The sequence below is a fragment of the Pholis gunnellus genome (genome assembly GCF_910591455.1).
Source record: "Pholis gunnellus genome assembly, chromosome: 14".
NCBI classification, from domain to species: Eukaryota; Metazoa; Chordata; class Actinopteri; order Perciformes; family Pholidae; genus Pholis; species Pholis gunnellus.
Genome location: NC_136541.1, coordinates 23,679,120 through 23,705,061, shown reverse-complemented (window position 1 = coordinate 23,705,061; position 25,942 = coordinate 23,679,120). Strand labels below are relative to the sequence as shown.

General features: G+C 40.6%; 1 protein-coding gene across 1 annotated transcript in view; it reads right to left on the bottom strand.

Annotated features, from left to right (window-relative positions):
• LOC306705680 (cadherin-12-like) overlaps nucleotides 1-21,582 on the bottom strand; it is a gene marked incomplete at both ends in the record, with an annotated part of 56,487 nt that extends 34,905 nt beyond the window's left edge. The window contains 4 exons of the mRNA XM_079172497.1: nucleotides 1,197-1,316; nucleotides 6,208-6,377; nucleotides 9,129-9,253; nucleotides 21,274-21,582. Coding sequence (XP_079028623.1) covers nucleotides 1,197-1,316; nucleotides 6,208-6,377; nucleotides 9,129-9,253; nucleotides 21,274-21,582 — 724 coding nt within the window. The remainder of the gene's footprint in view (nucleotides 1-1,196; nucleotides 1,317-6,207; nucleotides 6,378-9,128; nucleotides 9,254-21,273) is intronic.
• Nucleotides 21,583-25,942: the final 4,360 nt, after the last annotated feature.

Below are 25,942 nucleotides of genomic sequence, written 5' to 3'. Positions count from 1 at the left end.
ACATAACTGTTGTGCTTGTTGCTGCTGTGATAGCGTTGTTCCACGCTGCTGTGCTTTGTTGATTCTATCTACCATTGCGAGTAAAGTCGGTAAACTGTACTTTAGAAATGAAAGGTTCAGTGCTGCGGCTGCCAAACCTGAGTTCACCAGTCAGGCTTCTGTGTGATAACGTTATAGTTACTGTACTTTACTGTTGTGGTGAGGATCTGCCTTGTTCTGAGAGCTTTCTTCTTCTTTTTTCCTTCTTTCAAAACTAACCAAAACTAACCCACACACACATAGTGGCTCCTACAGAGGTTAGCGTAGATGCTGCAATAGCATCAGTTCTATCAGAGCTGGAGATTATTTCTTCATTGAAAGAAGAGCAAAGAACGACACAGAAGTCTGTTCTCTATGGAAAAGATCTTTTGATCTTCTCTCGACTGGCTTGGTCAGAGTTTGATTGACAGATGGCTCATACAATCAGCTGCCACGTAAGTCTTGAAAGTGCCTGCCCTCCTCAAAACAGTTTACAATGACGGCTTCTAAGAAGTTTCTGTGTAACAAACCATCAGGTGGATCAGGTTAGGTTAGTCTTTCTCAGATCAAAGTGAAGAAGTGCACACATCTATTTCTGACTGAAGCTACCTGGTAGAATGTGTGAAGGATCCAGAGATGTCGGGGTAAGTCCAGGCATAAGTCTTACTATTCTTTTCATCTCTTCAGTATTTACAATCACTTTTCTAAACCGCTTCACTGTCGTTTGTCAGATATTGAATTGACAAACAGGAGCACTGAGCTTAAAGAGCTTTAGTGGCTTGTAAGTGGAAAAGTGAAAAATGACAGTCGCTGATTGCTTCCAACATTCTTCTACCGTTTTCACCAGTCACAGCCTTGTTGTTTTCAGCCGTACTCTCTGATGCAGTCTGTATTTAAGAAGAGGCAGGAGGGTGACCCATGCTGCTCCTCGGGGTGAAAATCAAACATGACACACTGTTCAGAGTCTTTACCGTTCAGCTGAGATGCCTAATATAGGACTGAAAATCTTTAGTGCTTGTTTGAGCATTCAGTAGCAGGACTGAGGAGAACCTCACTCGCTGTGTTATGACTGAGCTGTGGGTTCACACAGCTCAGTCACAGAGCTGTTATACTGTGTGGACAGCTCTGTGTTTGTTATGGCTGCAGTAATGGAATCGTGACGATGAACGTTTTCTAACCTGTCTTGGTGTCCACAGAGAAGTACGGCTGGCCGTGAAGGATGCTGTAGACAATCCGTGCACTGTTGCCATATGTGGGGTCATCTGCATCGGTGGCAGTCACCTGAGTCACATAGGTTCCTTAACAAACACATATACATACACAGGTTATGTAATTATGTGTTTTCTCTTCTAACAGAACAATTCAGCTCTGTCTGTGTGTTGAATATCGAGATCTCAAGTTAATTATCTTGGAAAACTATTTTTGAGATCACAAAATTAATATTTTGGTAAAAGGTTATTTTCTTCCATTTATTAATCAAACCACAGATTATTACTCTTAATATAAAGAGCATCATGGTGACTGACTGACTGATCCTGGAGATCCTTTAATGATCATCAGTGCATCACAACGTGTAGTAACACAGTGTTTTACGTATGTCGGTTTCATCGATGGGCTTACATTGATTCAGTCTGGCACAGTAAGAACACGAGTAAAACAAAGCTCCAGATGCAGCAGATACTGCTGCCTGAAACATGTGGCTACCTAAAGCATGTTGACATGGAAGAGCAGAATCATGACAAATCATGACTGACACAATCATAACCATATTAGTAAAAATGGGTTTTCTCATCTCTGCCACTTAATCCAATAAACAAACAGTCAAAGCATAAGCCGATTAGCTAAAGTAAACCTCAGGCCGACGCCACACAACAAGATTAAAAGAAGACCAGTTTGGTTGAATTTGACATATTCTTGCCCTGCTGTCAGGCTTAAAAGTAGATTGTATGGACCCAGTAGTGGAGGTGAAATGCTGCCCACTGCTTGTTTGGAGCATGTGGTCAGGTGTTACACACTTCACCATTAAGATATCTGTTAAGGGGGAGCGGCTTGGTAGCAGGGTCATAACCTGAGTACAACCTCTTTCTCTGGGGGAGAGATGCCCCCAAAAAAAGATTTAAAAAGAAACAAAGGTATCTGTTACATTGTATTTAGGTGTCAGCTTGGTTTAGATGACAGCTTGTGTTAATGCCAACACAGGGAGCTTTAGAGAACATCTGGTTATCTTCCATATGTGCTGCTGATCAGTCCCAGGATGAATGAACACAACATCCAAACAAATGAAACACAGTCAACATCAGATTTGGACTCTTGAAATGATAAAAGTCTTTGGAAAACCTGAACTAACAACACACATACTACACTTACATGGACACACACTAAAGGTGAGAATGTCAAGGCAACACGACAATCATCTAGGATGTGTCCTGGTGCAAACAGGAAACAGGCTGGAAAGATCACTCCAGACCCTTCACACCCTGGACACAAGCTGTTCCAACTCCTCCCCTCTGGTAGACGCTACAGAGCTCTGTACACCAAAACCACCAGACACAGGAACAGCTTCTTCCCACTGGCCACTATTACCTCCATTCCACTGTCGTTGTATAGGTTTATGTTCATATATACTTTTGGATATGTATTTATTTGTACATAGTCATTAAACGTGAAATGTTTATACTTACATCTGTTCTACTTGTTTTGTTGTCCTTGTGTTATGTTTCTGTATATTTCTGTATGTACGTTGAGACCAAAGTGTAAACCGGAGTCAAATTCAGCAAATAAAGCTGATTCTGAATTGCCATGCAATATAGTTCAAACATTCATGTTCCCCACATCATATTCATTATGCTGGTGATGTTTATGACACTGCCATCAGTCTCAGCTATAGTTCAAAGCACCACTTTGACTCTTGACACTTACAGTAGACTTGCTTTAGCACGTTGTCTTTGAAAACTATGAATTTAAGACAAAACTCTGGATGGACGAAAAATACATTCAGGGAGTGATCTTCAAAGTGTCACTGTGTTTATCAAATTAACGTTCATCTTGGTTCCAGCTCTACAGAATAATAATCATTGTATAGCATCTCAATAGCAAGTTCTTGTCTTTATTGAACATTGTACATATGTACATGAATTATGTATGCTTGTCATGTAACTCAATGGATTATTACATTCAAATGTCGTGACTATGTCTTTAGGGGTAATTATTATAGAATGTCCAGTCTAGTAATCAACAAACTTCTCTCTGTGACTCCAAACACAATTGAGACGGGTCCTGACTAAAGAGTAGCATCCGCGTTTCTGTCTCGGCTCTTCAAAAGGTCATTTAACATCACGTCAACACATTTGGAAATGATGACGTTATGCAACATTGTAAAGTGAATTTTGTCACTTTCTGATCTTGTTTGAAACACAGAATTGGAAGCAAAAAAGTTTCTTTGGGTGAAATCTCACTATAGTTCTGTAGTTCTTTCCTTTCATATTTGTTGTTTACATGTTATGTCTGTTAACTTTATCCACCAACTTTGAAACAAGGCACTCAAACATTAACATCATGGTGACATTTCATGAAGTGATTTCTACCGCCCTCTCTCCTCGTAGCTCTCCACATGCCCAGTAAAGTGAGCTTCATGTGTGACATTGGTGAGTTTCCCCTTTAAGAAACAGCACAGAGCTGTACCGCTACAATAACAATGCATGTTTTAGAAAGAGTATTATTTTAAAAAAGAACGCGAGAAGTCACAGCTCCACAGGAAACGGTCCTCCAGGAGCTTTGCAGAAAAAAGAGAAACACGGCTGCATCTATTCTTAGCAGTCCATTCCTCATAGATAGGATTATGCTTTTATGATATGGATACTTGCTGTTCCCTACCACAGCTAATCCGCTATACAGTTTGTTGCTGTATTTCTCTGCAACAGAAACATACTGGGCTCACACTTGTTCTCTTAGAGCACTTTGGTCCTCAGCTGAAGCATTAACAACTTAAAGCCTAAAGACCTTGACTGTTAAATTACCTCTCAGTAATGGCATTTAGCTGACAGATGGGCCACTAAGTCTGGCTTAGTGTGTGTGTGTGTGTGTGTGTGTGTGTGTGTGTGTGTGTGTGTGTGTGTGTGTGTGTGTGTGTGTGTGTGTTAACTTAATAAATCCAAGTTGAACCAAGAACTGAGGTGAATCAAAAACCTTAGGAATTCAAATCCTGCATCTGATCAGGCAGGTCCTTGTGAGGTGTGTGGATGTATGAGAACACAGTGGTGCAGAGGATCACAAAGTTGCATTGAGAAGACAAGTGTGACCACAGCCAGTGTTACTCATGGGGGGGGGGGGGGGGTTTGAATGCCGGATTATCGGTTTCAGCAAGTTACAGAAAATGTATACAGCTCCCCCTAATCTGATAACCGAGAGGTGTGAAGGGGAGGGAGTTCTGAAGCTGTTTAATCCTCCGACAAGAAGCATACTGGCAGCTTAAGGGTTTATTAATCAACTAACATGTGACCTGTTAGAAAAAAATGGCTTGTTCGTGGTGAAGCTAACATCTTAATTTAGAAATGTCAGTCCATGTATGGTTTAGTTTCTAGTTTAATGTCTGTTTCCTGTCTAACATCACACCAGTCAACGACTAAAGGATTATAACAGTGAACAGCTTGTAATTATCATTCTACTGATAACATCAAAATACATTTCTCTTCTTTCAAGTAAAATAAGGGATGCATTTAAGAATAAATTACATAACAGAAAGCTTTTTAAAAATGTGCATCTTTAAATAAAGTACTTCATTTTGGAAAAATGTACTTAACTGAATTGTCCTGTAGCTTAAAATTCAGTTCATTCAGCTGTGAAGTGATGTCAACCAAAAAAGCCACGATATTATATTCTCGTCATCTTATAATGAGAGGAAATAGTTTGCAGGGATTACAACTGTGCTTATCTAAACCACTTGTTTCAGCCCCTTTCCCAGTGAATGAATGCGTTAGGATTCTGATCATATTGGGCTCTTTTTGGATTTGAGTGGGTAGGTTTGTCTCATAGTGGTGCTTCACATTGCTGCTTGTAATAATCGTCACGGTCTCTGAACACATGCCACATCCTGGTTTTGAACTGTCCGTGGGAAGAATTAACATTTCAGATTCTGTCCATTCTTGGTTAAGCTCTGGTCTCTTTGACCACACTTGTGTTTTTGTAGAACGCCAGGTGAAATAACTTCTGTGACTCTGACCGTTTTCTCGGTCTCCCCGTGTATAAATCTCACCCGAGGCGGGAGGCTTATCGGAATACACGTATTTGATTGGTTGAGTAGCATCACGCGATGTGATTTACAGCACATGTAATTGGTCGGTGTGTTTCCTGGACTGCTGAATGACTGCCGTAAAGGCTGGAAAAGCTGCACCGGTTAAAATAGAAGCGCTCCGTCAAAATGTAATAATTCTTAATTATGTATCGGTTTTCGGTCCAGGTCCGGATACAGCGACGTCTGGGTCTGGACACGGACCGTGGTCCGCCTGTTAGTGACCCCTGACCCAGACATACACACGTTTGTTGAAATGCATTTGTATCACTGTATACATCATCATTATGAAACAATCTTAAAAGTGATGGCCACTGCAGCTGCTAGAGTACTGAGACATGGTGCTAACTCTTTATCTTCTTAAAGGTTTAGAGAGTGCTGATGGTCATTTGGACCATGCTATGTTCCTCCTGCATCATGCGGGGGGGGGGGGGGGGGGCAGTATTTTCTAGTGTGATCTTTGATATTAATTCTTTGGACAAACAGTGTTTTTGCCATTGTATCATCCTAGTGTTAGGTAGCACTATACGTTCATGTTCTGTGGGGATTATAGTTGGCGTCTATGCCAGTTTGTGAGTGAATGGCCTGATCAGCCACCATATATGTTTCCCCCATGTCTCAGTCCAAAAGGTCTGTTTGTGGTACTCACCTCTCTTCTGTTAGTTCTGTTATGTTGTCCTTTTGCCTTTCTAATATAAAAATAAAAAATCCCCCAAAACACTGTCTCTCTGGTCTATTCACTCAGTCCCTGACCTTGATGTTGAGTTAATATTCATATTCATATTATTGTGTTTTGTATTTCGATGGTCTTGCAACATTGTTTTCTTAAAACTTTCATGCCAATAAAGTAATTGAAATAAATAAAATAAATGCCCTCTTAACTCAACTTCTAGCAGTCCTACCTGTTGGAGACATCTCAGGGACACTGGCGCTGTAGGGGCCATCAGGAAAGCGTGGCTCGTTGTCGTTGATGTCCTGCACCTTGATGATGAACTCAGACTGAGGCTCCAGAGGGAGGCCTGTGTTGGTGTCAACAGCCTGGGCCTTCAGCGTGTAGTAGGACTTCTCCTCCCTGTAAAATATCACATGTTATGTTAATGCACTAGTATTAATACGTCTAATCAACAGAGACTACATGAGGATTATGTAGTGAGGCTCTGAGTTATCTGTTTCATGGTATTTATGTTTCTGTGTGTGTGTGTGTGTGTGTGTGTGTGTGTGGTTTTGATGTCAGCTTGTGCTAATTCCAACAATGTCGGTTTTACAGATATTCTTATTATTTTGGATGAATGAGTAATAAATACCAGGATATCAAATATGGATCATTGAAATAATAAAAGTCCCTCTCTTTGTCCACTGAAAAACTACCAATACAGACATACTACCCTCAAATGAACACAGTCCACAGATAAGAATGTATGGGAATAGGTTTAAAGTGGGGATACTGTGGGCTTGATCAGCCTGATCTCACAGAAATACATGATCACAACCTCTTAACAGCATATTACATGGTGGTGGTACTTAATGTGTTAAAATCACTTGTCAGCACCACTAAAACAATACGAGAAAGTCAATAATGTCCTTTGTTGTGATGGACACATGAATTCTGAAGCATCCACGTTAATATATGCAACGTACAGAGCTAGTGACATCGTATAAACAGCAAGAGAGACCACTTATAGTTCAAGAACAGCGTTGTTATGTTAGTGACATTCATGGCATGTTTACTTCGTTTACGTACTTATTTTAAGATCGGCAATGTTTTTCTTGAACCTAACGTAAACTATTCTCTTTCCTGTGTAGGTGTGGGACTTGTGATAGAAGTTACTGTAATTTGGTCATTAAACCCAAACTTCAGCCAGTAAAAGTAGCTTGGACAACGATGAATCCTCATCATGTGGGACAGGATTCTGTACCGTACTAGTCACAGGCCAAAACACAGCTATGGTCTAAAACAGTCAGTGATCCGGGGCCAGAAAGACAACCAGTGCCCCTCATTCTAGATAGATGCTGATTTGCTCCTAGGACATTGGTCACAGTTTTGTAACTATTGGGGTTTTGGATTAATTGAAACCATGGATATCCTCCCCTTCCCCGTAGCTGTCCATTAAAAGGACTACTGCCCATAACCCTGCCGAAACTTTGATCCGTCAACATTTACCTGCATCGCCTCAAACACCGATCATAATGTTCAAAGTTCAGAACTTCAAAGTTTCAGGCTTTAATGAAATGTCTCCAGATTTCTAGGGTCTGACCAGACAGCGAGATGAAAATAGTTGATTTGGTCCTGGCAGAATCTAATAAAGCTTACAAACTGTGTGATTTGAACACTGCAGTACTGGAAAGGATTCAAATGTGAAATCACTGTGCATGCATTTAGATCTTTTAGCTGTATCTGCTATTTGCCTCGACACAGAGTATTCTTACAACATTATGGCAGAGGTCTAGATGGCTCCGTGGGATACTCCGATGGCATTTTTAGAATTGAATGTACATAATTGTAAAAAACTTGTATTCATAGATTAATCAGCCTTAGTTTGGCACCATGCTCTGAGCATTAATACACAGTAGTGTGACAATACTGTTGGAGATTTGTGTCTCGCTCCTCTTTTGTCAAAGTGGAATTGCAAACACCTTACACACCTGTTTCCCATTCGCTCATCGCTTTAGCCTATTAGCTTGTTAATTTGTAAATTATACAGCAGCTGTCCACAGGAATAACACTCCAAAACTAGCTCATGTTAGCTTTATTATAGCAGCTGGCAAATTACTCCAATTTGCAAGATTGGCAAGGTTAGCCGTACATTCTACACATGGTCATTATTTAAATGTAGCTTGTATTACCTTTGATGAAAAGGCACAGAGTGAGCAAAGCTGAGCAGCTACTATAATACTCTATGTTTTTTCGCCTATTTAACGCAGAAACATTCAGAAAAAAATGCATAACATTGATGATGCTTTAATGGTGGTCTCCTCTATCACTACTTTGATTTTAGATGTGATTTAAACTTGCTTCAGTGGTGTCTTAACATTTTCAGGTGGAAAATAAAAGACAAGTGGCTGTGATGTAAGCGCTGCCTCTTGTCAGTATGATTCTAGAAGACCAAGTTTGAGTACCGCATCAAGGAATTTAATAGCCTCTCATTTGCCAAAACATGGCACACTTACATAACACTATGAGACAGGATTTCACAACTTTGGAACGGAGCAGCGACAATCGCAAGGTAAACTGTACAAGTATGCCCTTCCATGATTGCATAACGTAATATACCAGGAAAGTGTGCTTGATCATATTTGATGGGCCAATGCAGCACATTGCTGGTTGACGCTGCAGTGTGTTGAAGCAAACGTTGAGCCACACGATGCAGAGGGCTACATTAATGAGTGAGGGGGCTGTGTAACGTGTCTGAACACGCTCTCTCACCCAGCTGGACCTAACCAAGGACATTTCAAACCTTTATTGATTCCCATTCCATCAACACTTAAGTAGAGCAACACATGAAAGGGTTTGTTTTTCCTTGCTCATCATTGTTGGTAGCAGTTGTTAGCACTTTACGCTAAGCTAGTGTCTTTACTACTCTACTGTTTGAAGCAGATCATTTCTAATGACCCATTCCAAGACGGAGAGACTCATGTGCTACTATAGATATCCTTTACTCGCTGATTACAATGTAATAAACAGGGACACATTGTTCAGATTAATTATTCTATGCAATGTAAATCAATCTGTTTATTAGATGCCACTAATTTCCCTACTAGAAGTTTTGCATTACATTTATGACCTTTATTTCCTGAATTGTTATTAATATTGAAGAGTACTGACCTGTCAAGCCCCACCAGTGCATGTATATCTCCAGTAATCTGATCAATGATGAAGATGGACCCAGCTCCTTCTCCTGACAGTGTGTACTTGACTGCATTGTCTCCATTGTCTATGTCTGTGTGGAGCTGCAGAGGGAAAAAAATACACAGAGAGACACAGAATATGAAATCATATAGCTCTGCATGCTCCAACTACAGCTGCACAGTCAGTCACAATGAAACATGATTTTAAACAGAACATGTGTTGTACCTAAAGAGTTTTTAACAGTTAAAGCTACAATGAGGGACTTTATTTTTCTGGTTATTTAGGCGGTCCTTGTGGACTAAAGCCGTAGTGTTTCCGAGCACCAGAATCCTTTTAGCAAACCTCATTTCACTGCAGCAGGGTCTGACAGTCTGCTCTGCTCAGTCCTGGTTCTGGTTCTCACGTGCCTCCCGGGTCGTATCAAGCATTTTTATCGAAAGTAAAGTTTCTCAAAATATAACAGAAAATGAATAAACACAGACACAGTCCTGATGTAGTAGATCAGCTGAGTTTCAAGTGTTTCAAAATGACGACCAAAGATGTCAAGCTGTTTCTCCCAAGACTGTCTGTCACATCACTTATTGCACAGTTGATTTCCCTTTTTCTGTCATCATTGTCCTCCTTTTCCACTTGTCTAGTATATTTATCTCTTCTGGCTGAAAATACACTTTTCTGATGTTGTGCTTTAACTTTCCATCAGCTCTCTGTCCCTTTTTCTTTAAGGTGCATGTGTTACCGCAGTCATAGGTCTCTGAAATGATGCATTGAGGACGTGCAGATTTAAAGAAGTTACATGCGACTCATGTTGCTAAAAGGAGGTGAAACAACGTTGGTGCCTTTTAAAAAAGAATAAGCTGAGGTAAAAATTTGCTCGTCGAACAACAGAAACGGATAACCTTTCCCGTGCTTAAGTCAACATTCGCTGTTTTCTCTGCCGCCATACGAGAATCAGCACGTCGCTTAACTCGCTGACAGAGCATGTTTGGTCCCCGGTCTTAGGCACATGGAGGATCAGCATGCCGCTTGACCCGCCGAACAAGTCCGAAGAAACACACCAACCACTACGAAGAGTTCTTAGGTAAGAGGCTTTTGTCTGGGCAGAGATAGGTCACAGTGTGTTTGTAACCTTGTTGTTATGTTTTAAGTTAACTGTACTATTTACTGTGTTCGTGTGTATTTGTTGAACCGCGAAAGTCCCTTTCGGTGTTGTGTATCATAACTGTTTTGCTTGTTGTGGCTGTAATGGTGTTGTTCCACGCTGCTGTGCTTTGTTGTTTTTAGATCAGCCATTGTGAATAAAGTCAGTGAACTAAACTTTATGAATGAAAGGTTTGGTAACAGTCGGGCTTCTGTGTGATGAAGTTATAGTTACTGTACTTCACTGCTGCGGTGCGGATCTGTCTTGTTTTGAGTGTTTTCTTCTTCTTTTCAAATTAACCCCCACACACACACGTGCACATACTCACACACACATATACGCCACAACATGTATTTCATACCCTTATTTCATATTGTGTGTCTTATTTCCCTGTTAAATAATTGCGGCCAATATTTCAAACGATGACTTTAAGACTTGTGTGGAGAATGTTAATGATCTCACAATGTGCTTTTGTTGGGAAGCCGTGCCCCACAGCGACAGATGGAAGTGCCACTGCAAAGGTCAGGCAGACATATGTAATGAGGACAATGAGGTGATATATTTCCACCCCAAAAGGCCACAAGAGCTGCTCATACATCCTGCTGAGAGTCTAACAAACATGAGAGTTCTACAGAGCAACTGCAGCAACACAACCAACTCTGCGGTGTTATGAAGGTAAGGTTCAATATAAATATGAAGTCATGGTGTAACCTGTGTTTATTTTTCACAAGTTTTATTATATTCCCATTGCATTTCTGTTTTATGATATATGTTTACACATATTGTATAGTTTAAAATGCAAGGTAAAGGAGGGATTGATAGAGGAGGAATTAAAATCAATCAAAGCACTAATGTGTTATCTGAAACAGGCTTTAGGATCACTGCAGTCTTATTTGATTTCATCAACAGACAGGTAGATAGGGAAACAGTCTGGTGTGTAGACAGGTGGATAGAGTCAGTCACAAATGTAGATAGTTACATATGTAGACAGTCAGGTATGTAGACATGTAGGCCCGTAGATCAGTAGACAGGTAGGTATAGACAGGTAAGCAGGGAGAGCTTATTACAGTCCTGTGACACAGAGATACCAAACCTTTTTCAGTATCTGACTCATTGATTGTTGTTGAGATGTGAAGAAAATTTCAACAAATACAACAAAAATGTTTGTATTCTACATTACCTTCTCGCAAGTTGTATCTCAACCTCAGCACAAGACCAAGGTGGGACGTTCTGGAATGTTGAGTTTAATCCTATCCATTCATTTATTATATACAAAGGTACACATCCGTATATCTATGGAAGTCTGTCTGTGTCATGATAACGAGGTCTATCTATGTTGTGTAATTCATTCATTAATTCAATCTTTAATTGATCAGGTTTTATTCAATGATTCTTATCAAACTATTTGGTATCAGTCTTAGTATCACGACTTTGTCAGTAACTCTGATTAACACCCCCCCCCCCCCCCCCCCGCCCCCCGCCCCTGATAATTTGAGCCGACCTGAAAACCAACAACCTGGAGAAGTGCCTTCCTTCACTAAAATACTACAAATGTGATTGATAACTTTGAATCATGCACGCCAGATTTCTCACTCTCCCTCTCTTGTGGCTCTGCCGGTTACGCTTCTCCTCTAGCTTTGGCTTCCTGATCTGTAAACTATGGCCGTCTAATGTGCCATGGAGCTCGGACCTGCGATGCACCTACATACTGAAGATTTATTCTACTATTGAGAGCAAGAGACTCAAAAAGAAAAGAGTCTGAGATGAAAGACTTTTTAAACTAAACAAAGGGGGGGTGATAAGTATCCTGCTGAGAGAGATGAAGATGAGGAAGAGCAGTTCAAGCCGAACCTCAAGGAAGAAGACGACCAGGTTCCGAAGATATCAGAGAAAGCCGAATCCAGCGAGATGGAAGAGTGCGATTCAACAAACTACAATCATCCAACAAAATTCAGATGTAGAAAGAGGAACAGCCGCCCATCTGCCCATCAGAGCCGTCAGGTGAAACAATACCATTTCCAGATGTTCCTAGGCCAAATACATTTAAGTCACATAATAAAATAATCATAGATAGAAATATCTTAGATCTAAATTACATTGAAATTAAACTAATATAAAAGGTGCTTCACAATCTTCCCTGGAGCTTCTCATATTCTCAGCTGCTGAACGGTGCATAAATGTGTTCGTCAATCGACAAATTTAATGAATCAGTCAATGATGTGAGTCACTGATTCTGGTCACATGTGGTTCTTTGTTATTCATTGTACTCTTCATCCTAGTCCTTATTCATTATTTCATTTTGTTTATTTTATCATTTATTCATTTATTTTCTGTTTAGTTATGTAGTAAGTCAAATAAATATTTCATTTATAAAGGACTTGATCATTTGATTTGTGTGTATATGAAATAATAGGTCCTTGTACACCTTGAGAAGAACTTCGTAGCAACCCTGAGATTAAGATTTAATTGATCAACATCACATTTTTAAAGTTTTCCCAATTTGTCCAAAATTGGGTGGCGTCCAAAACTTATGTTAAATTCTGTTTGTCAAACTAATGGTGGCTTATGGCGTAAGCTAAGTACCATCATTCTGTTATGCTAATTTATGGGTTTAGGAATCATAATTGTATCACTCATAATAGTTACATAAATTGAGATTAATTCATAATTATTTGTTAAATCTGGCTCAAACTTCTTAACCCGTTTTGGTTTCATTGTTTGAGTTTGCCCACCTTTCCATTTCCTTCAAGTAAGACTATTCTGAGGAAGGTGGTTGTATATTTATAATTGATAATCAGACTTTTTCTATGGATGAGAGTGCCCGTCTACAGAAAAATTATGTACTGTTTGTTTGGACATAAGGGTTATTTGGTGTAATGCTGTTCCACTGGAATACACATTGAAATGTTAATGCACTATATTTCAAAGCCTACATACAAAGCCTCATAGTTCTATCTTCTATCTATAACATAATCATATCAAATGTTTTCCTCTTCTCCCCCCTTTTAAAAATGTACAAAAGACACAAATATAACTCCATAAAGCTTGGTCGGGTTTCCTCTCTACATTATACTGTTTTAGTAGAAGTGAGGGCAGAAATTTAGCCCAGTAACCTTCGGACCATCTCTGAACACACATGACTTCATAGAACCTCATTATCCACTATTTTAGTTGGACATGTGGCCTGTCCACAGTCTGTGCAGCTCAGTGTGAAGTGTTTTTAGGACAAGCAGTGCAAACATGCTCCTTCATTTGAGTGGCCTGTTTGCCTGCTGGAGGAAATTGGTAATTGATAAGACGTGCATGTGTTTGTTTGGTTGTAACTCCTACAAGCAGGACTCCAGCTCTGTTGTCATAATCTTCTAAACCTGTCCTTCTCCACAGATCCAGCCAAAGGTTTTAGTGGCATAAGGTCATGTGATTCCCTCTGCCACCCTCCTACCAGGCAGCCCTTACTCCTCCAGTGATCCTGCTATTAGCACTACAGCAGATTAATCAGGGACCCGGGTGGAGCCCGGCTGATTGAAACTGACGGCCTCTTCAGGCCTTGCACGTGTTTCCTCCCTGTTTGTAGGACCATGGAGCTTAGAGAAGTTTGCTTGTTAATGTACTCTTTATATTCCCAATTGACATTAATGTATTCATAAGCAAATCAACCAGTAATGTATGCACACGTATCAGACTAAAGAGCCTACCTACTAGTTATGAAGCAGGCCTCTATATATTCTACCAATGACGTGTTGGATTTTACTGTTGAATGGGTTACACATGGTATTGTATTGTAAATAGCTCTCACTGGGGTAATTCAATTCAACTTGATTTCAGACACAGTGGTATCCTTATCAAGAATTAATGAATAAATACAATACGAGGATTGGAAGGAGAAAGTCATCCTACAGCACTAATCTGTGTTCTCATTGTGCCGCTGCTGGAATCAACACTGGACACTGGAATCAATGGAATCGATGCCTTCATTTGGCAGTCAGACTAATCTCAAGACACATGGTTGTGGGGACTTCCACTTTCTCAGAACACCTTTTATCACCTGTTCTATTCTGCCACTGACAGTCTGCTGACTCCTCAATACTCTTAAGTGAGTGACTTTTATGGATGTTTTGAAACCTCGAGTTCAGCATTTTGGCTGTCTATTTTTTTTTCCTTGTAACGAGAAGTGACACGAGAGCAGAGGTAGCCAACACGGTGAACTCTGACTTTGTCTAAAGTTAAAGTTCAATATTGTGCACATGTCAAACCGCCATCTCACTCTTTGCTGAGACAAAGAGATTTGCTGAGTGAAAAAACTAAAGAAAACATGGCAGAAAAGCGAAAGAAAACAGACTATTTTCACAATGATTGGGAGGAAGAGTTCTTTTTTACACCAGTGAAAGAAAAATCTGTGTGTCTCATTTGCGGGGCAACTGTTGTGACGGCAAAGCGGCACAATGTGTCACAAAAGCTTTCGCGCTAACTACTCATCTAGCAGCGCACTACGGACAGAAAAAGCCAGTGATTTAAAGGCAGCTTTGGGGAAACGTCTTTTTTCACGAGGCCAGTGATAAAATCACAAAAAGCAACTGAAGCTTCGTTTAGAGCTGCACATTACTTGATAAAGAACAAGTTCCCGATGCCGTCTCCACTCTCTCTGATGTCCAACTGGGGGCAAGTACGATGGTTAGAAGAGTGTCGGCTATGTCCGAAAACTTGATGGAGCAACTGGACCGGGATCTGGTTAAATTCAGGTGATTTAGCATCCAGTGCAACGAGTCCGTGGACAGCACCAGTACAGCTCAGCTGATGATGTTGATCCGAATGGTGTTTGATGATTTCTCCACAAAAGAAGAAGTCCTGACACTTCTGCCCCTGAATACAACAACGAGGGGAATTGACATCTACAACGCGGTGAAGAGGTTCTTTGTGGAGAAAAAGGTATCGTTAGAAAAGCTGGTGCTGCTGACAACAGACGGTGCTCCCGCCATGACGGGCCGGCATGCAGGCTTTATTGCGCAATGCAAAGGTGGCCCAGACTTCCCAAGATTTCTACATTACCACTGCATCACTCCCCAGCAGGCGCTATGTCCAAAAGTAACCGGCTTTGATGATGTGATGACTCCTGTCGTGAAGATCATAAATGGCATCCGCTATCACTGACATGATAAGCGCTGTAAACGCATTTAAAGCTAAGATGAACATTTTCTCTGCGCATTTACAGAGAAAAAAAGTGCTACACTTTCCCTCCGTGCAGTCAGTGTTGAATGACAATGCTTCAGCATCCCGGGCTTCTGACAAAGCTGTAGAAAAGTACTCTCAAGTCATAAACAGACTGGGGCAAGAGTTTGAGAACAGGTTTTGTGACTTTGATCAACTTGAACCATGTGTGTCATTCGTTTCAAATCCTTTCATACATGTGGACATGACGTGCATTGCTGAGCAACTAAGTGCTACGTTCAACTTGGATGCTGGACAGGTGGAGATTGAAATCGTAACGTTGCAAAATGACCTCCACCTCAAAACCCATCAGTCTGCACCAAACCTTTGGTGTACAAAGGTGTATGCACAGCAGCAATGAAAGTTGCCCGCCTTTTTGGTTCAATCTATTTCTGTGAATCAGCCTTTTCTGACATGAACTTCATTAAGAACAAACACAGAACACGCCTTACTGAAGACTCACTCAGAGTTGCAGTGTCAGATTATACAGCAGATTACAGTGCATTGGTGAACAGTATGCAATGCCAGGCTTCCCACTAACATTTACAGACCCTCTTGACCATGATGGAGCTCTGTTGATCACTCCCATGCTATTAGAGTCTCCACACTATAGAACTCACTTTTTTACTGAGCTCAGACACAGTCTAGCTTTTATTAAATCTCCTCTTAAAACTTTTCCAGCTTTTCGAAAAACATTTTATTCCTATTCATCTGATCTTATTCATTTTATTGTCTTTACTTCTGCTGCCCTTTTATCAGCCATTTTCTAACACTGTTTAAAAAAGTGCGATATAAATAAAAATGTTATCATTATATTTGTTGTCAAAACCTAAACCTAAAAACTAAGTAAACTTTCGTTGGAAGATTATTTAGAAAAGACACCAATGCGCCGTGCATGACATTTCCTAAACCAACGCTATGGCTTTGAAAATAGACTCTGAAACTGCAAATCCCCTGGGTCCTAAAAAGGGTTTACATAAATTAGGTGCTATATATTTCACATTAAGAAATTTCCCCCCAATCTTTAATTCGTCTTTGATTAATATAAAGTTGTGTGCTCTTTTTCATGTTATAGTGGTGGTTTAATTTGATACTTGAGCCACTCGTCAATGATCTGAAAGTCCTGGAGACAAAGGGACTTATTATTCCCATGTTTAAACATGTGATTCATGGTATCATAGTTCAGGTCACATGCGGATAATCTCAGGTTGTTTGGCTTTGTGGAGTCATTTGGGGCTCGATATTGCTGTCGTTTCTGTCTCCTTGGGAAACATTGTTTTCAAACTGTATTCTGTGAAGATGACCCGGGATTTGTACTAAAAACTGTCACAATGCATACGCAGCATTGTCAAACTATACAAACAAATCCTACGCTACCTCATTTATAAGGTGTGAAATGCATTTGTCTGTTGAATTCACTTCAGTATTTCAACACAGCCAACAATTTTTCTGTAGACATAATGCATGATATTTTAGAGGGAGTTGCCCAGTTTGAGGTCAAACGTGTTCTGCAGTACATTCTGGACAACTTCTTAAATACTGAACCACTGGCTGGTAGAATATGCCTGTGACTATGGTTTCAAGCAGCAGCGAAACTGTCCACCAAGAGTAAAGTTGTTTGATGCAAGCAATGATTTGGGGTTGAATGCCATACAGTCTTGGTGCTTATTGTGCAATATGCCTCTGATATTTGGTGATTTAATACAAACAGATGATAAACACTGGTATCTTCTACTTTTGCTTCTACAGATAGTGAACATTGTATTTTCATCAGTCCTGTCAGAAGGCATGACCATTTACCTCAAACATTTAATCATTGATCATCATCGGCTATTCAAGCACCTATTTCCAGCAATCAATCTCTTGCCAAAGCATCTCTTCATGATACACTACCCTCGTAATATTAGGAACATTGGCTCTGTTCTGCACATGTGGTGCATGTGTTATGAAGCCAAACATAAATTCTTTAAGAATCAGTTAAAAAGCTTTAAAAACATTACAATGACATTAGCCAAAAAGCATCAAAGTTGTATTGGGATGAACAGTATCAGGAGTCTTTCAGCAAGGAAAGATTCACTTTAGGTCCAGGACAGATGTGCCAGTTCCAGACGGACAAGTCGCTGTCACCCAGGAACATAGACAGCCAATGCCCCTCCCAGAGCCTGATCCCAACTCTAGTCCACCCATTCTGCCTGCATGCCTACAACCGCCAAAATCTGACAACCACAACCATGTCCCAAATCAGAAGTCTTTAATTTGTTCGCTGAAAAACGCTCAGAACAAATAAAAGGCATACGACACTCTGACCTCTCCCTTGCAGTCAACAAGCTTGCAATGGAACAGGGGACACCCTGGGAATCCCAGAACAATTGGCCTCCAATTCCACAACCTTGCGTATTGAATACCATAAAGCGTCAGCAGAACAGAGGAAAACCAGAGAATCCTCAGAACTGTCCACAAATCTCACACCTGGGTCGCAAACCCGGTAGTGCAGATTTGACCGCCAAGCAAGAATGAGATCCATTCGACAGCCGAAGTTGAAACTCACGCGAAAAGGGTCCCAACAACTACCCCTGCTTGAATCGGAAGAGCTGCGAGCTCGCCATTCTGTACAGCCAAACTGCAAAGTTAAAAAGGATTTTTTTGGTACACACCTCCAAGGGCCAGGAACCGGTCCATTGGGCCATCCCAGCAGACCCAGGGGATTGATAGATAAATCCAAATCTAGAGTTAGGTAGACCATGACACAACCATCACACTAACCTACCTAACCACCTTTCCGTTTTATTTTGTTTGTTTCCTTTTTCATTTCTCTGCTTTCGTTTTGTTTTGTTTTTAAATACTATGCTCACAAAGTCATGATTAGCAATTGAGTGTATTAGGAATAATGCCTTGCTTACCGATGATTTGTGTATATGTTTGACGTAGCTTAGTTAGTCATCTGCCCAGATGGTGCCTTAATGTCTGCCCAGACACCTAGAGCCTCTATGAACTATGAACACTGACTGTCAAACCACCCTTTTGTTCCAAAAAACTACATGGACTGTTTAACCTCCCGTGTTCTCAGGAATACATGGGCTGTATAACACCACAGGGAAGCACATTTCAGTCCTTGGTTTGCTCTAAAGACCGTGGCCAGCACCCCGCTCTTTAGGCCAAAGGGGATGTTGGGATCTGACCATGTGCCTCGCCATGTGCTTTCAAACAGGTGGATCTGGGCCTGCCTATTCTGCAAGCAAGGCAGAGCCTGATTTGAGTTTGATAAGCATTCAAACCCCCTCTAGAAAGAGGTTCACATCAAGGTGTGAACTCTTCACCCAAATGCAACGCTGCAATCTAATTGGCCGAGGGCCACAGACACCCCAGGACCCCTGTGGTTCGGCACGGTTTCCATAAAACACTCTTTTTATCTTACATAACTGATCATTTGTATAAACATGGGACAGAGTTCATGATTTGTTAAAATTTTTTACAAAGGTAGTGGTTAGTACAAACGAGACATGATTTGAAGATATGACAGTTAATGATTTACTAAAGAATGTTAGAAGTGATCATTTGTACAAAAATGTAACAGGTATGATTTTGAACAAAATCATTGTTAATAATTATTGTGAAGAATAATTATCATTGACATGTGATCAGACGATTCTAAATGTAAGAATAAGTGGATAAAGTAAGTGGACTGGCCTTATTGCCAGAAGAGAAAGGGACTGAAGAAGGCAGAGATATTTGATTAAAGCTTGCTAACTGAAACCTGGTTGAAAACACATGATGATTGCTTTACTTGTCATGGTATATTCAGTATTCCTCAGTCTGTGAAAACACTTGTATAATGTCCTCTGTGGCTGTGGGGCAGTTTAGTTAAGTCTGAGAAAATGTTAGTGTTGATTGTAGGGCAGGGAGGGGAATGCTTGTGTTGACAGACTACCATGTGGGGTAATCAATGCAGAACTAGAATTATGTAGATGTGATTTGTCAAACTCAGACAGGTGCTTTATTACTAATAGGAGGATTAGAGAGCTGTCAACCAAGGACTGTCAGTACAATAGAAGCAGAATAGAAGGAGAACAGACATAGAACTGTTTGCTGTGGTCAGTTTACGAGTTCAAAAGAAAATGGCAATTAGTTAGTTGCCATGGAGGCAACACATGTCAGTGGGCTGTAAAGTTTGTCACACATTGTTGCATTACTGGTAGTCACAGAGCCTGATCAGCCGCTGTATTGAGACACAGTCCATGTCTGTATAAAAGGGACAGCCGACATGATGGGACTAAAGTTAAACACACACACACACACACACACACACTCACTGATACCAATGGGGGTCACCAAGCCATAGACTGTCACACTAGTACACAGATTATTTCAAACTGGCATGACATTAAAGAGCCTCTCGATTTCCCTTCACAAAGTTCAATCAGATATTCGTGACTGAACGTGAAGGTGCCCTGTCCTGTCCACATATAACGATATTTCTGTTTGAATACACCATAAGAAGAAGACTCAGACATAAATCAACAGCTGTGTGAGTGGGCTATGGACCTTCAACACAATGCTGCAATTAAATACAATGATTAAAGAGACATCTAATGACCTGCAATATCTATTTAGTTGCAACAGCCACCATACCTGAAATAAATCTATCCCGTGTGGAATATTGTCCTATTTATTGTGAAGAGTCAAACATCATCATCACAGCTGTAGTCTGGTTGCTTTAATGACCCTCTCTAAGCAGGACTCCAAGATGGTGGAAGCCAACCATCTGAATCAGCTTACACACAAAAGGGAGAGGCCAAGGAGGCAACTTCCTCCACTAAGGCTTTTCTGTGTATTCACGATGCTGCTGTATTTACTACATAACTTCTTTGCCTCCTTTCTGAAAAACTACCCTGGTCACAGCTGATGAGTTCATTTGATTTTGATGATGTGTTATTCAGGTAATGGTTTGCATTCTGTTGTGAATAGTGTTCATGCTTTTTCATGTAAATTATTGTGTATACTTTTTAATTAATGTATCAAATATTATTAGTACCAAATGTAATTTGTATGCAGACGACATCATTACGTATACTTATGCCTCATCTCAAGCTGAAGTGATTAACTTCAATCTGCTTTTAATGTTATTCAGAGGAATCTCTGTGAGTTGGGACTTGATGAAACAAAATGATGTGCTTCTCAGGTTGTTACTCTTAATGATAAGGTGAATGGACGAGTCTCAATTTAAAACACAATCGGTCTTTTAAACATATCGAGTGTTGGGGGTCATGTTTGGTTTCTACTATAGAAACTATTTTCTTTTGCTGCGAGGGAAATAAATAATACAATCTTCAACATCTTAAACCGTTAGATTCATGAATCATGCTGCATTATGATTAGTCTATTATTCCGTTTTTAAGAGAAAGTTGGTTTATCTTCCTTATACAACTGCAGATATAAACATTGGTACATTGTTCTGTATGAGGCCATACATTATCGCTGTTCTCTACTGACTCCTACAAATCTGTAGCTGCAACTGGACAAATTAGAAACCCTCATCCTGAGACTGAACGACACTGCTATGATATATATTTATATTAATATATCAATAATATCTTTGATTTGAAGTATTAATGTTGTTTTTAAAGTATGTTATTTGTGCTTTATGTGTGAAACGTTTATACTGCCGTCATAGCCAAGAGTCCCTCAGAAAAGAACAAGAACTCACAAAATAAACAAATAGAAGCTGGTAAAAGACTGATTCATTTATAACTTTAAAGGTCAAATGGAAACAATGTTTACCTTTCCAACATACTGTGGTTCAGATCCCATGTACTCCTCCAGGACAAAGAACTGGTTCCATACCCATCCTCTTTTAGTACGCTGGATCCTCGACCGCCCATGTCTGAGCCTGAGCCTCGCCCTGCTCACTAATGATGGAACTTCCCCCAAAGATGCTGTCACATTCTTGGCTCCAGACCCTCCCCTGGTTGACATCACCCCTGCCTTAGTTCTGCTCTGGAGGAGAGCCTGCGGGGGGTTTTGGGAGCTGTAGTCCAACAGGAAACAGAAGCCCACCAGAAACAGAGTGGCATATTCCCTTGTGATCATCAGGGAGTATTGCTGTTGGAAAGGTTAGTGGAAAGTTGAAAAGCGGGTTATTTCCAGGTTGGAAATGGACATGCATCCAAAAGTGTATTTTCCCTGGAGGTAAGCATCGGATAAAGTGCTTCAATTCCAAGATGATGAGAGGAATCTGTCAATGCACTAACCTTGCTGAAGTGTGAGAGTTACTGGAAATCATTATGTTGGATAAAGGAGACAGAGAACACTTTGGTTTGATGTTTCCTCAGAGAGTTTGTGTAAAGTGGAACGTTTTGGTCTGTTTGGGGGATATCCAGAGGATGAATTGGAGAGATTCCGAGTTGACGGCAGAGGAACCAGGACGACCAGCTTGTCTCCTCTTCACTTCATTCAGTCCCCAGCTTAAACATCTGGAGGAAAAGGTGAAAACAACAATATTAAGAGTTGTTCTTGACTTTGGAAACAGTAGAAATGTTATCTCTAGCAGATGGAGTTTTTATAAGTTGCCATATGGTACCACCTGTTATCACGTGATCAAAGTTTCATACTTAGCTGTGCTATCTCTATGACAAGGAAGCAATTCATCACATATTATATATAATAACATTCATCAATGTGTGAGGCGATAATGAACATTTATAAGCACTAAATGATTATCTCCCTGTGGTCTCTTGTCATGAAAATATTTGCACAAAGTGAACGACATGTTGGACCTTACAGTACGCCTACAAGGGGTAGTGGTACCTTTGTACTACTCTGTTAAATCTTGAACTGAGGCAGCTGGAGGCAAATAAAAACCATGCATGTTTGCTTTTTATCGACTTTTCATCTGCCTTTAACTGTATTCAGCCAGATCCTCTGACAATCAGGTTCTTATCAGATCGTAATATGGATTTTAGTAAAGTATGTTTGCTCGCTGACAGGTCCAGGTTCATTTTAACCCCATCAAGAAAACCTCTCATCTTCTGCTAAACGCTGTGTGCTTTTACCACTTCTGTTTTATATCCAAATGAATGTGAGAGCAATCATGTATCAACATTTGTCCTTCAGTCTGCCGATGACTCTGTGATGGTGTCTTATGCAGGGTGTGGAGCCAGACCATGTCCAGTCATTGATGAATCTGTTAACTGGTGTGACCAATCTCTCCTGTTATATAAATGTGTCTTAGGCCAAAGAAATGTTCATTGATTTTGACACTGTGTGTGATTGGTGGTGAACCAGTGGCAGCCGAGCAGCAATAGAAGTATTTGGGCACTGGCATAAAAGACTAGCTTCACTTTTGATGCAAACACTGATGTAAAAAAGTGAAATAAACAGATGTTCTTTTTAAGTAATTTGCAAAGTTGTAATTTGGTCATTTACTGAGTCTGTCCTTTGCTGGTCTTTGCTCTTCTGGTTTGGTAATCTTAAGGCCTTTACACACCAGGGGAGTTGCTTCATGCTAGTACTTCGCACCGCAATGTTTTTTTTTTAAACTGTTGTTTTTGTCAAGAAAGAGCTCAAGAGGCAGGTGAGTAAAAATGTAACTCTGACTTTCTCTGAATATTTTCAGACAGACTAAGTATTACATGACGAAAAAGCCACTTAATTCTTCGAGGTGGATCTTTTAGAGCGTTTACACCCCAAATAAAGGCATCAACCAATCACAACCTGTATTCATAAATATTATGAGATAACAACACAGAGGCTCCGTGGTCCAAACCAAGACGCCAAACGCTATTACTCCCTTCAACCTTGACAAAGTCAGCACAGACAAGATCCACTCCTTAAGTTACCTTTCACAATAAATGCCCTCGACATTTGAGTATTTGAGTATTTTGCATTTTCCCAGTGATCAGTGAGTGTGATGCCAAAAGTAGGATCACAATTTTCCCATTTGTACCAAAAAGCTTGATTTTGTACCGTAAACATATGTAGATGATCACTTTACCCTCATAAGTAGGAAAAATGCACCTGCTTTATGAAAAACTGGAGGAGAAAACTTGAAGAAACACCTACTCTCACATTATTGTAATTTATACACATCTGAGAGGTGATGTGAAGTGCTTACTTAGTGTAAAGGACATGAGGCCAAGCACCGAATCAGATCAGAGGCTCTAATTAGAAAAGGCTTTAGCATCGAGGTTGAGCCCTGGTGAATTAGTCTGACAGATGATGCATGGTACTTGGATATGCAGATGTTGATGAAGGGGTGTTTGCTCATGCAGAGCATTTTTTGCTAGCCTCAACATTTGTACAATCTGTAACTGATTTGAGATTCCCTTGTATTATATTGCATTATACCAGAGCTTGACCAGTCATGGCCTATATTTGTTTTGGCAAATTGGCAACTTAAAGATAAGATAAAATAAGATATACTTTATTTTCCACTTTGCTCAAAAAAAAAGTTTTCCAATCATTCTGGATGATTGTGCTGTTAAAGGAGACGAGTTGAGATATTCGGCAGACTGTTGGCACTGATCACTGGCTTTCAACTGAGTGTACCCTCCAGTCAGTGCACTATAATGGCATGTTTGACTTTTTCTGGGAGCACAGACAGTATTTTAGGACAGATGGAATTTCCTTCAACAAGTCAGGAATAAAGTGGTTCACCTCTGAACTATTTTACTTCACCCATCTGAATCAAAACAACAACGAGACATAGCACAACAGGGCGGAAACAGTGATGGAGGACCACCAGAGAGGGAGGGAGGGAGGGAGAGGAGTCTGACATGCCAACTACCACCTGTGAGGATTCTCTTTCTTCACATCCCATCCAGTCCTCCCTCCTCTCTAGTCACTCTCTTCCTCCTGACGTTCACTGAGCAGATAAAAGAGCTGGTCACCACTCAGTCTCCCCTAACTCCCCCCTCCCCCACCTCTGCCATTGGCTTTACATCCCCGCCCAGCATTGAGACATGTTTGCTCCAGGTGTCATTGAGTCAGCCCCTCCAGACCATTTTATTATTGATGCTTCTCCACCTGAAACAGCTGCTGGTGTTGCTGCTATATTTAAAACTGTGTGTGGTAATTTGTCTTTGTATATCTTTTTATCACTGTTTTGAATTACACATCAAAAATCGACTGTGAAATCTGAAAGGTAAAACAAAAGGTCTCTGGCAGGCAGGAAGCACCGTGGAGAAAAACATTTCTTCGGATTCACTACAACTTTTATATAGAGAGACTTCAGACTTCAGAAAATAACAACGTTATCAGCAAAAGACAACAATTTCTCACTCTCAACTGGTCAAATACTGACGATTTGTATGTGGCCTTAAGCTATAACACTCTAGATACCCCTCTAGTGTCCGTTTTAGAGATGTCAGGGACGTCAATATACACTTGTTACATGCATTTCGCCTTTTCAAAATAAACTTCTGTCTTCACAGGAGCTCAGGTTTAGGAGACAACACTTCCTAGTTAGGTTTAGGAAAAGAGTGTGGTTGATGTTGACTTGACTGACTACGACACACCTGACTAGTGACCCACATCACAAAATAATTGTACTTTGACTTTTAGTTGTACACAGGACATGAATAGAGGTCTCCTGGGTGAAAGTCCCCTCCCACCCACTCTGAGCTGACTCACTCACTAGATGTGTTTACATTGGAGTTATTGAAAGCCTGGTGCATCTCATAACTGCCTCGGTTTGTTGGTACCAGACACATAGGGACACTAACCAAGCCTTGGTATTTCACAAGTTGGGAGTGATCATATCTTTATTGTTATCTGATGGCATCTTGACGGCAGAGGATACACATTCAAACCAGCAGTGTTGAGCCAAAGCTATCCATAATAACCTTTCAATTGTAAAAGTTATAAACCAACTCAAATCAAAATCCGCTCTATACTTCATCACATTGCTCAGCCTCAGAGCACAGGGGAGAGGACCGGACTGTCTGGATACTAACTGATGAAATTATCATCATCAATAGAAATCCAAGATATAATCAAATAGCATTGACGAATTGCTGAATGATAGAATTAGGGGGTGAAAGCGAGCAGGGACCACCTCACCCTGAAGCACCTCCGTTTCTGCGTCAGGAAAAAAAAAATGTCCTGGTCTTCCTCTCGGTAGTTGCCGCAATTCACCATAAAGGGCCGTTGATCAACAAGTGCATGTATGTATCAACATTCATGAGGTCCTTTCATTGTCCACTTATGGTCAACTGTAGCTGTGTAGAGGGCACTGGTCCACATGTGGACAATACCAAGTTGATTTGGGATTTATACATGCACGTTTGAAGGGGTGGCCAGTTCCATCCTACAATCTAATTTGCCACCCCAACATTTTCTGCCACTTCATTGGCTTTCACCGCGCTGCGGGGCAGGTGTTTGGCCAATTAGTGTCTGTGAGACACACCGGGCTTCCAAAAATTCCAATGTCAACTCATCAGCACCAATAAAG